The 16,024-nt window shown below is 47.5% G+C and overlaps 1 protein-coding gene and 1 long non-coding RNA gene across 2 annotated transcripts in view; one reads left to right on the top strand and one right to left on the bottom strand.

The window, feature by feature from the left end:
* The window catches only part of AMACR (alpha-methylacyl-CoA racemase), a 32,812-nt gene extending 30,405 nt beyond the window's left edge, over positions 1-2,407 (bottom strand). Inside the window, exon 1 of the mRNA XM_075932583.2 lies at positions 2,113-2,407. Coding sequence (XP_075788698.1) covers positions 2,113-2,407 — 295 coding nt within the window. The remainder of the gene's footprint in view (positions 1-2,112) is intronic.
* A 213-nt stretch (positions 2,408-2,620) lies between these two features.
* On the top strand, positions 2,621-14,178 carry LOC112544708 (uncharacterized). The gene is made up of 3 exons (XR_003088045.3): positions 2,621-2,756; positions 8,459-8,570; positions 9,479-14,178. It is a non-coding gene; the product is annotated as an uncharacterized LOC112544708 (long non-coding RNA).
* The last annotated feature ends 1,846 nt before the right edge of the window (positions 14,179-16,024 follow it).

Here is a 16,024-nt window from a genome sequence, read left to right as displayed (position 1 = left end):
TTCAAGGAACTGCAGATGGAATTTTAACTTTAATGAGACACCAGCATCAATTCATATTTGCATTCATGTTTAAATTGTGCAGAAAGGTTTTTACAATACCAAAAGGCAATAGAAATTTCTATTATAATAATCACAAAATTCCAATGGAATTGTCTCACTTTTAACCATACAATCCCATGGCAATCCAAACATTTCAACCAGAAAATGTGAAATTATAAATTAAAATGAAATCAGTTTTATTGATTTCCACAGTACAGCCTGTAAGGGAAAAAAAAATATGTCAAAACCCAGGAATAGACAAAGAAAAAGCACACCAGATATATGTAGTTCCAAGATTTAATGACCACAGGCATTATTAGTAACACAGATAAATATGATCATTTACAACAATTGATATTTAAAATGATAATGTGACCCTTTAGTCCTCAATCTAATGTGGTCAGATCACAATGTACGAGTACTTCCATGAGTGCTCAATCTTTAATACAGAATTTCAGCCCAAAGGGCACAGGAATCAATATGTGATATACAACTTGCCTCCTGCTACAACTTGCCATTTTTGTGGCTCAAATATATGGGCTTGCGTGGCTTAGAAAAGAACAGAGCATGCTGGAGCTGTCTTCTCCACAGGAATCGCACCTCCATATTAAAAATTAAGGCCCCAAACATACAAATCCTTACAGGCTTGATAAACTGTAGACACTGGGGCTGCGCCTAGACTGGCATGATTTGGCGCAAATACTTTTAACGGAAAAGTTCTTCCGTTAAAAATATTCGCACAAGAGAGCCTCTATACTGGCATGTGCCTTTGCGCAAAAGATTTGCTTTTGTGCCAGTGTAGACGCTCTCTTGCGCGAGAAAGCACCGATGGCCATTTTAGCCATCGGGCTTTCTTGCGCAATAAATTAATGTTGCTATCTACACTTGGCTTCTTGCGCAAGAATACTGATTTTGTACATTACAAAGTCAGTGTTCTTGCACAAATACTCACGGCCAGTGTAAACAGGCAGCAAGATTTTGCGCAAAAGCAGCTGATTTTGCGCAAAATCATGCCAGTCTAGATGCAGCCTGGGAGTTCAAGTGTTTAAACGATTGAAAAGTGTAAGCTTATCTTTGCATGGTCAAAGCCCCTGCATGCCACAATTTAACCCATTATATAGGCATTGGGGTCATCCATTGGCTTACCAGGTGAGGCCTACCAGTTAACCGGTGGGGTCCACCATGAGTGGGGGGCACTTCAGCCCGCCAAGGCAGCCCCCACTCACCCTATTTAATCATTTAACCAGGTAAATATTTTGGCTACGTCTAGACTGGCATGATTTTCCGCAAATGCTTTTAACGGAAAAGTTTTCCGTTAAAAGCATTTGCGGAAAAGAGCGTCTAGATTGGCACGGATGCTTTTCTGCAAAAGCACTTTTTGCGGAAAAACATCCATGCCAATCTAGATGTGGTTTTGCGCAAGAAAGCCCCGATCGCCATTTTCACCATTGGGGCTTTTTTGCGCAAAACAGTTTTCATCTGTCTACACTGGCCCTCTTGTGTAAAAGCATTTACGCAAGAGGGCTTTTTCCCGAACGGGAGCAGCATAGCATTTCCGCAAGAACCACTGATTTCAGACAGTAGGAAGTCAGTGTTCTTGTGGAAATTCAAGCCGCTAGTGTAGACAGCTGGAAAGTTTTTCCGCAAAGGAAAAACTTGCCAGTCTAGATGAAGCCAATGTTTGCCCAGTTAACTAATTAAACAGGATTTTACATCTCCTAACATTTGCTCCCACCATCCTATCCAGCCAGGTGCCAGCTGTCATCCAGACACCAACTCCTTATCTCCCATGAAGGGCAACACTCACTACTGCCATATAGTCACCTGACTTCCCACCTTGGTACCCCTGATACCGAGCCCCCATCCTGCCTCGTCTCCTCTGCAGGGGACCCCCAGGATCCCAAAGCCCCTCTCCACCTCTGAACTTCCCCAGACAGCAAGAGACGCTCCCCAAGCCCTGCTCCCTATTACTTCCCAGGCAGCAGCACCCCTCCTCCCAAGCCCTGCACCCAGGGGCCCTCCCCCAACGGCACCCCACCCTCAACCCTGCGCCCCTCCCCGGCAGCCCCTCACCGTGGCGGTAGGGCTCCACCAGCACGTCCGCCCGCAGGCAGAGCCTCCTCAGCACCGCCGCCCCCCGCGCCTGCTTGAGGTCGAGCGCCAGGGAGCGCTTGCCCCGGCCCTGCACGTCCGTGCTCATCGCCGAGCGGGGCGAGCGATCCACCCGCACCACCTGCGCCCCGAAGTCGGCCAGGATCATGCCGCAGAGCGGGGAGGGCGCCAGGCCCGCCAGCTCCAGCACGCGCACCCCGCTCAGCGCCATGGCGGCCAGGCTGGCTCCGCGGCCTGATGCCGAGCGCCGAAACATCGAGCGGCCGCCGCGGCCTGGCTCGGCCCGGCCCCTCTGGGGCAGACACCGAGCCCGCCCGGCCCCTCCGTGCTGGGGGGAAGGGCCGCTCGGCGGAGGGACTCCCGCCTGGGCTCCTCTGCCCCAGCCAGCGACGGGAGGCGGGGCCCGGTGAGAAACGGGCACAGAGGTAGCCGAGAGCAGCGGGACACGGGGAGCAGGCGCAGCGCAGGGCCGCTCGCTGTTGAAGGGGATCCCGGGTTCCCCCGCGGCAGTTTAAGACGGTTAAACCAGACTTGATACTTTTCTCAACTAAGCAGGCGCCCCGAGGTACCGACTCGACTGTGCTTCATCTGTGAGGGGCAGCCATGTGAGTCTGTAACGTTAAAAGCCAGCATGCCCGGGCACCTCACAGACTAACCGACATGTACTGAGAGCCTGGACCGACCCCTCTTCTCACCCGGCTGTCAGTAACAAAAGACAGGACTAGGCAGCACTTTAAAGACTAACAAGATGGTTTATTAGGTGATGCGCTTTCGTGGGCCAGACCCACTTCCTCATCAAATTCTGGAAGAGAATTGGCATGACCATATTTATACCCAGGGCTCGACAAATGCGCTCGCCCATGGCGAGTAGATTTTTCCAGCTGGGCGAGTGCAGGGGCGGACTGGCCCAGTGGGCCGTTGTGACACGCTGGCCGAAGCCCGCACTACGGGTGGCGCAGCCCCATTTGATCCGCCGGCCGGCGAGGCTCTGTGCCTCCCGTTCCCCGTGCCACCTCCGTACTCCCCCACTGTTCCCTGCACCCCTCTGGCTCTGTGATGTCCCTGCACCCCCTGTGGGTAGGGAGTGAAGGATGCTTGCCCATAGGGAGGGGCTGCACAGAGCAGGGAAAAGGCTGCTGTGACCCAGCAGCGAGTGAACGGGGGAGTTCACCTGAAGCGCCTTTGCCTTTAGGGTAAAAAATGAATGAAAATGCTATTTGTTGTTTATAGGGCTAAAATGCCAGGACAAAAAAGAAAAGAAACAAAAAAACCCCTTGCAAAATGCAAACGTGTAAAAGACAACAACAAAGCGGGGGGGCAAAATGTTTTGCTTGGTGCTGCAAAAAACCTAGAGCTGGCCCCTGGGGAGGGAAAGGGGCTGGGCTGGGCAGTTGGGAGGGGAGGGGAAAAATATGGGGAAGGGGCTTTTGCTGAGGGGAGGAGGTCAGGAGAAGAAGAAGAAGAAGAAAGGGGAAGGCACCAAGGGACAGTGGTGCAGGAGAGACAAATGCCAAGGGGCCAAGTACAGACAATGAGGAAAAGGGCAGGAGGGGAGGTGTCAGTGAGAGGGGGGACAGGGTGATGCTGGGAGAGGAGAGGGTAAGGGCACTGGGGGCTAGAGGAGGAGGGAGAGGTGCTGGGAGAAGGCTTGAAAGAAGGGGTGGGCATGAGGAAGGCAGGGATGGAGCAAGGCATCTGTGAGGGCACAGGGGCATGAAGGGAATGGGGGCAGAGGGTGGTGAGGGGGTGGGTATCAGGGAAAAAGAGAGCAAAGGGGGCAGGGGCAGTGAGGGAAGGGAGAGGCAGCAGGAGGGGACAGGGCTAAGGGAAGGTGCAGGTGCCAAGGGATTCTGGGGGTGAAGCAGAAGGGCAGACAGCTGCAGGGGAGGGACCAGCACCAGAGGAGAGAGGCAGGGCAGGTGTGTAGAGGGAGGTTTAGGAGAGGGGATGAGGAGGGGTAGCTTACACGATCAGAGTGGGGCTACTGGAGGAGTGGGCACAGGGCGGAGAGAAGGGCTGGTGGAGGGGGGCAGGTCTCAGGAAGGCTGAGGGCAGTGAGAAGGGCAGCAGTCAAGACAGCAGAGGGTGAGGGGTTGGGGGGCAGCAGGCACCAGGGGAGCTGATGGAGCAAGGGGAGGAGACATGGCAGCAGAGAGAAAAGGTAGAGGTTTATAAGATATTTATTAATAACCTGGGTGATATTTATTAATAACTTATTAGTAATTACTGTTCTTATTAAGAATTTATGCCATTAAAAAAACACTTTTTGTGGGAGAGGGTGGAGAGTCCCTTTTTTGTCTGGTGAGTAGGGTTTTCCATAATTTGTCAACCCCTGTTTATACCAAAGGAATACAATGAAAAAACGTGAACACATAGGCTGTGTCTACATTGGTACCCTTTTCCGGAAAAGGGATGCTAATGAGACCAGTTGGAATTGCAAATGCCCCGGGGATTTAAATTTTCCCCGCGGCATTTGCATGAACATGGCTGCCGCTTTTTTCCAGCTCGGGGCGGAGAAAAGTGCCAGTCTAGACAGGTATCTTGAGGAAAATAAAGCCTTTTCCGGAAGATCCCTTATTCCTACCTAAAATCAGGAATAAGGGATCTTCCGGAAAAGGCTTTATTTTCCGAAAGATCCCTGTCTAGACTGGCGCTTTTCTCCAGCAAAGCCCCGAGCCGGAAAAAAGCGGCAGCCATGTTCATGCAAATGCTGCGGGGAAAATTTAAATCCCCGGGGCATTTGCAATTCCGACTGGTCTCATTAGCATCCCTTTTCCGGAAAAGGATGCCAATGTAGACACAGCCATAATGAAACTGACAAATCAGATTTAGAACAGAAGGGGGAGGGTTATTATCTATGAGATAATGATACTAGGGGTGATAGTGCAGACATGCATATGGCCTATGTGCAGACCCATTACAGGACTGAGAACATAAGAACATTCCACACCCCTAAGAGAGTTTAGAAAACTGTCTCGTTCTTTAGATTTGCCCTTTTAGTTTCTGAGCTTTGGGGCTATATGATGGGCCAGGATTTTATTTTATTTTATTTTTTGATAGTAGAGTGAATTAGAATTTATTTAGAAAAGCCAAGAGTCTCATGTAATCTTTTATTTCCAAGAACAGCAGTTTTAAATAAACTGAACAGTGCATTAAATAACTGCAAGAATTGGCAATACTATATCATCCCCATTCTATAACTGGCACAGAGACTGAGGGCATGCTAGATGGCAAGCTAGCACATAGCAATCACAAGTATGAATTATTCTGCACCAGACTGTTGTCAGGCTCACTGACTACATACCATACTAAAATGCACTAAAAGTTACAGAGGAGTATGTCCCAAGTGCACTGCAGAATTCTTCATACACTTCAGCAGCTGTTACTGCACAACAGGCTAGCGCACACAGTTTCACACTCTGGATTGTGATGCACTAAAGTGTAGACAAGCCTTGAGCAAGACACAACATCACACATGAACTATATAGCAGAGCAGAGAATTAAATCCAAATCTCCCCTTTCCCAGGTTGCACACAATTCTGGATCTCTTTTTTTTTTTTTTTTTTTGCTTCTGTCAATGTACCCTGGATGTCCAACTCCTACATACTGCTGAAGAACCTGTCAGATGAGGCACTTCTTTTGTGCATTGCTGCAATCTTCAGATTAAACTGATAGTAAGCCCAGGGTGTAGAGAGACACAATAAATGATAAATTAGAAATGGATAGCCGAGAGAGGAGATGGGCAGGAATGGACAATAAAATTCATGGAGAAACAGAGATGCTTCTGCTTGTGCTACAGGTGGAACATGTGCTCAGCTGTAGATTTCCTTGTCCTCCCCAAACACATTTCTGGCCTGTCACAATACTCCTGGCACTCCATCCTGACAGACATATCCCATAATTATGACTGGACTTACAGGCAGCTTCAAAGAGTGCTGCTCACTCTCATATCCCTTGTGAGATATGTTAATAATGTATTGCCATTTAATAATAATTTAGGCTTACAAAGACAATGATTATTCCTGTCTACACATGGTGGTTGCAACAGAAATTAATGCATTTTCAAACCACAATTAATGCTCAGGTGGGAGTTACAAGTTTTTTTCCCTAGATGACACATGGCTTAATTCATTACAGAAAGACACATCACTGGGACTCAGTGTCAAAAGTTGCTTCAAAGACTCCCCGATTCCAGTAGCCTCCTGTAATAACCCTAGAGTCTGGCTGCTCAAAATCAGATATCCCGTTATCCACCTCAGTGTTACCCCTGCAGAAACTTTTCCCCCTTGGAGTCACAAATGTTATACAGAACACAGAAGACTAGTATAATTTCACAAATATTTTCCTTATCGAGGTCTAACTACCAAAAAGGTAGCACCAGCAACTCTGATCTGCCAGATGCAAATTTTATGGCAGTGGTTCTCAACATGCAGCCCACATGCAACCCAATTGTCACACAACTGTGTGCTAAAGGTTGCTGGGACCTGCTGAGAAAGGTGTGCGGGCTACCCCACTATTTGGGATGGTGCTTTGGGTTGCTGGTCACCCAGCCCTGTATGGCAGGGTCAAGGCTTAAGGTTGCCCTGCTGCCCCATTCCTGAGGTCCATTTCTGGCTCCACTCTGTGGAAGGGTCTGTAGGTGGGCCAGGGCATTGGGCATTTTGGTCTGGAATTTGGGAGTGCTGTGGTTCTCAGTCTGTGACCCAGCTAACATTGAGCATTGCTATGCAGCCTACAATGATAAACAGATTGAGGACCTCTGTTCTATGGTCATTCTGCACGTGTGAACCTATTGTTGAAATGCTCCTTTCTACTAAAAAAAGTCTGGTATATGGCTACATAAGCAACTGTATTGCTCAGGAGCACTCTGGACATTTCCACATCTATTGGAATCTTCTGGTCTGGTAAAAAAGTACCTGCCTGCAGCTTTCTCTACAGATGTGTGTGTCATGCACTGACTCACTGCACTGATGTCAGTGAAATGGCCCCAGTGATCCACCGGTGCCTGCAACATCTAGAAAAGCAGCCCTTTCTGCTGAGGTACTCACAAATTCCAATGTTCCCTCTCACTTTTCCTATGAATGTGCAGAATGAATTTTGTTATGTACACCAATATGAAGGTGATGTGAGGGGTATGGAGCGTGGCAGGGGGCTCAGGACTGGGACAGATATTTGGGGATGAGGGAGAAGTGAGGGTTTTGCTTGGGGCTGCAAGCTCTGAGATTGGGCAGGGCTCTAGCTGGGGGTGTGAGCTCTGGGGTGAGGCCACGGATGAGGGGATTTAGGCCTAGTGCAATGACTGGGGTGAGGGCTCTAGCTGGGGGTGGGGGAGGCGGTGCAAGCTGCCCTGGGGAGAGAGGACACAACCCATTCACTCCCAGCTCTCTGCACCCACAGCAGCGGCATCTGGGCTGGGAGGGAGAGGCACCACTCCCCACCATTGCAAGTCCAAAGCTCAGTTGGGGCACCCTTCCTCTAGCTACAGTGGGTGTGGGGCTGGTTTGAGGCCAGGGGAGGGGCACCTCTTCCCACTGCTGCAAGTCCAGGGCTGGGAAAGAGGCATCTCTACCTGCTGCTGCTTTGAGTGCCTGGGTAGTGCTTAATGGGCAACTGTGCAGCTTACAGGAAACTTAGCTTACAACATGGTCTGGAGCCAATGTTAAGATATACATGCCCTCTATCACCCTGCCATCGTTCATGGGTGGCTTTGTGATAAGAGGATTCCCTGTTTCTTGCACATTGCCCAGCATCTCAGTCTTTTGTAGTAGTAAAAGACAGAACTATGTAGCACTTTAAAGATGGTTTATTAGGTGATGAGCCTTCGTGGGCCAGACATCACCTAATAAACCATCTTGTTAGTCTTTAAAGTGCTACAAAGTTCGGTCTTTTGTTTCAGCTAGACCAAACTTACACGGCTGTATCTCTATTACTTTTTAGTAGTAGGAGGAGATTAATAACCCTGCACATTTGCATCACCATAACCCCCATGGTGGATTTCCTAACTACAAACCAGTTTGTGACTGACCAAAAGAAGCTTCTATGCAGCCATCACCACGTGTTTTTCCACCATTAGGGCTCTTCTCATTTTGGTGTCCTTACACCACAAGGCTCGTATTCGCTCTGCACACAGTTCAAAAAAGATGGATTTGTGCATACAATATGGGATGATAAGCAGTGGCTGCCATAACTGCATCATGGTTTGATACCCCCATTTAGTGCTTGTTTCCTGAGCCCAATAGCAATGTTCTACTTCATACAGCTGTTCCGTGAATACCAACATCTATCTTGAATGGTTTCTTTCCAACAGGACAGAGAGCATGGACTCCTGCTCCAAGTCTCAGCTCATGAAATTCTGCAGAATCAGCTGTGTTGTTTTCATAATGCTCATCACAAGACTAATGAGCAGTGCAGGATCTGAGGTATTATTTACTTATCCCAGTCTGCATCCTTTCCCTTTTTTGTCTATGGTAATTTTGCTAGTTGCCTGGTCACTTTTTTGGGGGTGAGAAGACTGAAGCATAGCAGGCATTGAGAGCTTGGCCTTCTTATCTTCTGTTAGCAGGTCACCAGCCACAACTGCTGGGGCAGGACAAAAGGGAGACACTGGTCACATGACCATTCCCCATGTGACTCCTCCCTGTGCCTTCCGTAGCTCAGGGGAGGGCCCACCTAGTCCCACCACTGCCCCACTCCATTCCAGGCCTCTCTTCTTCCCAACCCTTCTGTGCCCCTTCCCCCAAATCTCTACCCCTGCCCCACCCCTTCTCTGGTCCCATTCCACTCCTTCCCCACAAGCCTCCTTTCCTAAGCAATATGACCTAGGGAATTAGAGGCCTGGAGCTGGCGGCAGGGTTCAGGCTTCCCCTTTCATGCATCAGCAGCCACACCAGGAAGTGGAGTGCAGGGCCTGTGGGTATTGCTCTGCCTATTGGCCCCTTGCCTTTCTCCTCCCTCCCCCCACTCCCATGGCATTCTGGCATTGAGGGGACAGGCGACCCTTCACATTGCCCATGTGCCACCTCTGCAGTTTACCTTTGCCATTGAACAGTGGACTCACACCATTTCTGGTCTCTCCTTGTGGTCAGATATTTGTAGAATCACTTCTTGTTGTCTCTAGCATTCCTTACCAGCTGTCACTCGTTCTTTGGCTTGGCTTTCTTGATTTCATACACTATTCCTATTCATACTTCTTTGGTGAAATGTCTCTCCTTCCATTTCCTGGATAGATCCTTTTTGGGCTTTACATAACTAAAAAGATATGAGACTGTCATTCACACAATGTGTAATTTTCCTTCCCCATGTTATTTATTCTTTCCTGTTTAATAAGTTTCTCTTAGGCAGCCACGAAGGTATATTTTACAACACTGAGCCCATGATCAGAAACTGCAACTGCAAGCAATGCCCTAAATAGCCTGATACTGGTACGGGTTTGCCAGGTCTTGGAGAGACTGATAAAATTGTGTACCAGGCCTGTGTTTTTTCAGCAGTGAGATTGAAAATGAAAGTCAACAGCAGAACTAGAAATGCATTTTCTATCTTTGCTCTTCTCTTTTGTGTGCATTTCTCTTTTACCTTATAGGGAATTGGATTGACTAAATAGCAAAGCCAACAACAACAGCTCCAGCCTCTCTCTCTACTAACATCTTCTCTTTCCCCAAAAAAAGAACATTTACTATAAAAAGTCTGTTAAACAAAAGGGGATTTTCCTTGTAAAGGTATCGATGCAGCTCAACAGAAAGGGAATAAGGATGTTAAAATGAAAGCTATATTTAATCCTTTATATTTCAAATGCTGCTTCATCAAATGGTCTGACCCAGTACAGCCGTTCTTATGTTATGTTAAATGTTTCTTGTGTCTTTTTATTCAAGTTTAAAAAGGGTTTTAGATGGTGTGCTTGCCATTATGCTAAGCAAGCTATGATCTCTGTATATCAAACCCCAAAACTTGTTTAACACAGTTTAATGTTGGATAGTGACAGGGTCATGTTAACATGATTAGCCTTTGGCTCTATATATTCTGTCTAAATAAATACAGACACTAAGAAAGAAATCCAGAGAGATGGGGAAGAAATTACATGCTTGTCATACTTGCCTCAGATGCAGCACTGGACACAATTTAACAGGTGCATAGGTTTTATTAAAAGAGAATTTCTTTAATAAACTCACTAAGACAGATACTGTCAACATTTGGTGCTATGCTTCCATTGTGAAAATGGCTGAGGCTGATATCCTGGCCCTACTAGAAACAGTACAATTCACACTAATTTTGATGGGACCAGGATTTCACCTCAGTCTCACAGGTGATCGTCCAAGACAGCTTTCTTGATACTGCTGAGATTATGGGCAGCCAGTGAGGGTAGGGCTGGGAGAGGCAAGGTCCCAACCCCACCCCCTGCTCTGCCTCTTCTGCTGAGGCTCTGCCTTGCATGGGAGCCAAGCTGCCTCTGCCCCTCCTTACCATAGGGAGGGGAGGAAGGCGGGTGGACATGTATGGCTCCAGACTCTCGGGCCTGCAGCACAGGCTGCACGTGGCTCCAGCCTCCCCACCCCTGGAGCACAGGGAAGGCGGGCACAAGGGGCAGCAACACTCTGCCACCAGAACACCTACAGTAGGCATTCTGAGGGCAGTGTGTGCGGGGCCAGGATGGTGGTATGGGAAGGCTATGCCATGGCCGGATACCTTGACCACCCTTATCTGTAACATCCGTTGTACCTCCTCCTGTACGGGTTCCCACATTTTCCTAGGGAGGTGTCACAATTGGTCTCGTACTTATCAGGTTGTGTTGATAAGACGTACGTATATTCTCGTAGGAGGACTCCCAACTCGTTCTTTTGGTGGTCTGTCAAATTGGCCCCTAGGGACGCTGAGCTATCCTTTACCAGATTGCCTCCCCAGAGCCCCAACTCTGGATCCGGTGGCTGTAACATAATCAACACGCTTTCCTGTGGTTTCCACTTCTATAATAAATTAATGTGGTAGATCTGGGTGTTTTTATGTTTACCTGTCAGCCTCACCTCGTAGTCTACTGGTCCTACTTGTCTTAGGACCTCAAAGAGTCCTTGCCATTTGGCCAATAGCTTTGACTCTGGTGATGGTAGGAGAAGCACCCAGTCTCTTGGATAAAATGTTCGGGGCTTGGTTGCCCGGTTATAATACTGGGCCCGTTTTTCTTGGGCCTGTAGTAGATTTTCCCTAGCTATCTCCCCTCTTGTTTGCAATTTCTTTCTTAGGTCTATGATGTAGGGGATTGTACCCTTCACCCAGGAGTCTTGTTCTTCCCAGGTCTCACATAAGTCTAGTATTCCCCGCGGCTGTCTCCTATATAGTAACTCAAAGGGGGAGAACCCTGTTGACGCCTGGAGAACCTCCCTGACTGCAAATAACGCAGGCAGTAACATATCCCATTCCTTCATGTTTAGCTCAATGAACCGTCGAAGCATTCCTTTTAAGGTTTTATTAAAACATTCAACTAACCCATCAATCTGTGGGAGATATACTGAAGTCCGTAAGGACTTCATGTTCAAGAGGTGGCATAACTCCGTCATTAATTTAGATGACACATTGGTCCCCTGGTCGGTCAACAGCTCCTGTGGGATCCCCATTCGGGCAAAGATTTTCACCAATTCTGTGGCAAAGGTGGCGGTCGTGGTGTTCCTAAGCGGGACCACTTCAGGGTAGTGGGTGGCATAATCTATAAGTACCAAAATGTACTGGTTTCCCTGCCGAGACTTTTCCAGGGGTCCCACCAGGTCCATAGCTACTTGATTGAAAGGGACGTCCACCACGGGGAGTGGAATCAGAGGAGCCCCTGGTACTATCCCCAGACCAGCCTTTTGGCACTCAGGGCAAGATTCGCAAAAGTCCCTAACCGCTCTATGAATGCCCGGCCAAAAGAACCTGTGTTATCCATTGAAATGTTTTTTCTCACCCCAGGTGTCCAGCCTACGTATTGGCGTGGGCGTCAGCCGACGGTCAGGGCAGTGTGCATGTGCGTGTGCGTGTTTCCGAGAAAAGGTTTAACGTCCATGTCTTTACTTCTAGGACCGGGGTCCCGTCACAGAGGGTGGCCAGCAGGCCAACAGACGCCCCGTTATATAGGAAGAGCTTATTACACCTTAGGTTTTAGCTGCTAGAACACAACGTTCCTTCGCAGCGGGCAGCCTGGGGAAGGCTGAAAAGTGCCCCAACGAATCTGTCACCTGGGAGTGACACAGATCCAAATGCCTAAGCTCTTCCTATGCCTATCTCTTTATAACTGGCTGAAGTTCTTTTAAATTGTGCTTGGTTCTATTACAGCAACTGAAGGAGTCAGGTTAAAACTTAAACAGTTACAGGTTTATTAAAAAGACTTATAAATCATATGGTTACAATGGCTATTGCTCTCTCAACTGTTAGCAAATACAGATTTAAAAAAAATGGTTACAAAGAAAATAAAGATAGAAAATAGAAATAATGGTACCAAGTGACAGCTTAATCTTTAAAGAGCTCTAAGTCTGTGTACACTTAAGACAAAGGACCACATCCAGGTACAATTTTTACCCCTTTCTGTGCCTCTCAACTTCAGTGTGTCAGGCCAGGGCCAGTCTCTCAATTCCTAGGAAAGACAAATACGAGGTGGGTGTCCCCTCTGGAACCTCAGGAGATCAAACACCTAACCTGACCAGCAGATAGATGGTAGATTGACACTCAGAGTAAATGTACTGCTGGACCCATCTTTATACCCCTGGGGGCCCGTATCTTCTTATCTAAGAGGCCAAATTGTACTGGTCCATTTTGTGGCGCCAGTTCTTACAAGCAAGTTTCAAGTTAATTCACACTTGCAAGAGAGGAAGATAGCTAAATTAGGAGTGCCAGATATTCTTTTACTGGGCGAGAGATTCCTCCCCCTGCAGATGGCTGTGTGTTCATATCAATATGGGTTTGAGTCAAGGACACTCCTTGGCAGCCTCTTGGTCAGCAATTGGCATATCTCTGTTTACAGCCATTCATGGTCACACAGCCTGGGCCTTCTGCTCTGTGTGCCCTGCATGCTCCAGGCAAGCAAAAATGGATGTTACAAGGGGGGAGGGGGAGTTCCTGTCTGACTACAGTGGGCCAGGTCTAATACCTGCCTCCAAAAGCAATTGTCTGACCTCTCCCTGATCCTCAGGTCGGCCCTTACCTCAAACCTGGGTATCCGGCCTCAACAAACCTCAATAGGTTGGTCATCGGTTGGGGTTTCACCTTGCTCCCAGGCATGCGTCAAGGAGGGGTCTTCCCGTTGCTCACAGAGAAAGTCTTCACCTGCTCCTATCTCCTCAGAGCTTAAAGATGTCTTCAGCTCCCTGCTGGCTCCACAACTCTGGGAGCCTTGTTCCTCCTGGCCCCAGTCCCTCATAATCTGGCCAAATCTGGGCCAGTCACATCCCAGCAACACCGGATATACGAGCTTCGGGGCTAAAGCTACCCTACAAATGGCCTCATCCACTCCATCAGATAGGTGAACCCACACCGTCGAGTAAGTTCTGATATCTCTATGAATACATTGTATCAGAACTGGCCCCTCAGGGAGGAACTCTGCCCAGACCAGGGTCTGGCTACAGCCTGAGTCCATGAGAGTGGACATGGGCTTTCCCTCCAGTCTTACCTGGGTCGTAATCTTCGTCTGAACCCTTGGTCTCTCCTGGAGGTTGGCTGTGGTTCCTTAGTTTTTTTGCGAGCATTCAGCCATATGGAGTGGAAATCCATCAACTTCACAAAGAAGCTTGCACAGATCCAAACTGACATCTTCCTTTCCAAGTGCAAACAGATGGACATTATACCTAATGGAATAAGGGTAAAAAACCCACAACAATCTACATACCCCACGGATTACAGCCAGAAATTATGCCACACCCTCACAAAAACAACAACTAAGGAACCACCTTATCAGCCTATTTATTTCGAGTTTTCATATCCCCTACTCATAACTCTGGTCATCTGAAGTGGGCTGTGCTCATGAAAGCTCATGATACCATCTACATGTTTTGTTAGTCAATAAAGTACTACGAGACCATTTGTTGTTTTTTTCCTGTAACAGACTAACTCAGCTATCCCTTGAAGCTCCTAAAAATTACTGGTTGCTTAGGTACAAGTGATCATAACTAGATTACATTTATAATGAGGTCCAGAAAGCCTCTTAGTGCTTTAATATGACCAGTTTCACAAAGCTAAACATAATTATGAACTGAAAGTTAGCTGGGAGGAAGAATTTAATCAGAAAAATGTGAACGATAACTGGAATAATTTAAGAACATCTTATTAGATGCCTAAAAAGTCACAATCAAGAAAAAGGACATATTAATTAAAAAGAAAGACATCTGCTTTGCAGGGGAAGTGAAGGCAGCCATATAGATCAATGTGCAACAAATGGAAGAAAGGGAATGGGGATAGTCACAAACAGAAGTCAGAAGAGGGAGTGTAGAAAATTGATTAGGTTAGCAAAAGAACACAAGGAGGTTTCTATGGCCAGCAGACTTCAGGAAAAGACGACTTTTTCTTCAATATATAGGTTGAAACTCTTAACTGTGATTTTCTGGTCTGGCAACATCCATGGTCTAGCATGGATGTTGCGCAGGACCAGAGTGTCCCGGTGGTGGGACAGCAGTAAGGATCCCTGCAGGGCCAGGGAGCTGATGGTGGGGCTGCCCACCAGGGTTGGGAGACCCAGTGTGGGGCTGCCCACCAGGGTTGGGAGACCCAGTGTGCAGTACACGTGGAGCTGCCTAGGGAGACCCAGCACACAATGCATGGGGCTGTTTGTGGAGCCCCTGCACAGCTGCTCAGGAAGCCCCAACATGTGATGTGTGGGACTGCCCAGGGAGCCCCAGCATGCATGCAGTTGCCTGGAGCCCCAGCAGTGATGGCTGCCCAGCAGGTCAGCGGGGCCAGCAGGAGGTGGGGAGCTGGCTGGGAGGCCAGTGGCCAGGCTGGGGCAAGGGGAGTCCAAAAATGAACTCACCTAGTCCAGCAAAATCCCTCATCTGGGACCAGTCAGGTCCCGAGGGTGCCGGACCAAAGAGGTCCAACTTGTATCAAACAAAAAGACTCCTGACAATAATATTAGTCCATTACACTATGGGAGTGGTAAAATGATCCATAATAATGCAGAAAAGGCAGAAATATTATAGAATTGTTCTGTTTTGGAGAGGGGCAGACAGATCATTCTCTTTCCATTCCACTAATCTCTGGAGCATATTTTAAAAAGCTACTAAAAGTAAACATTTTAAAATCATCAGGTCCAGATAACTTGCATTTAAGAGTTTTAAAAGAACTGGCTCAGGAGCTTGCTGGACAATTAATGCTGAGTTTTTTAGTACAACTTGGAACTTTGGAAAGATCCAGAAGATTGGAAGAAATCTAAAGTTATGCTGATTTTAAAAGGGTAAGTAGAATGACCAGGTAAATCTAGGCCCGTCAGTCTGACATCAAGCCTAGGCAAGATAATTTAGAAGTTGAAATGAGATTTGATTAATTTTGTTATCCTCCTCTGGTTCATTATTAATGCAAGTCTAGAAGAGGATAACATAATTAATGCATCCTTTCAAACTAACATTTGTTTCTTGCTCAGATTACAAGTTTGGTTGATAAAGGTATTATTGTTGACATAACATACACAGACTTCTATAAGATATTTAACTTGTAGAAATGTAGCCGTGTTAGTCTGAAGTGTAGCTGAAACAAAAAACAGGACTATGTAGCACTTTAAAGACTTAACAAGATGGTTTATTAGTGATGAGGTAAAAATGGAAGGTTCGAGAATGTGGTCAGCCCCAGAGAGGTGCAGAAACAGGCAACCTTGTTCTGAATATCTTTTAACTTTTATTAAAATGCTTTTAACTATAACTGTTTACTT

This window comes from Pelodiscus sinensis, chromosome 6 (genome assembly GCF_052426305.1).
Source record: "Pelodiscus sinensis isolate ZL-2025 chromosome 6, ASM5242630v1, whole genome shotgun sequence".
In the NCBI taxonomy this organism is placed as follows: Eukaryota; Metazoa; Chordata; order Testudines; family Trionychidae; genus Pelodiscus; species Pelodiscus sinensis.
The sequence above is the reverse complement of the archived record's forward strand: the minus strand, read 5'-3'. Positions and strand labels throughout refer to the sequence as shown.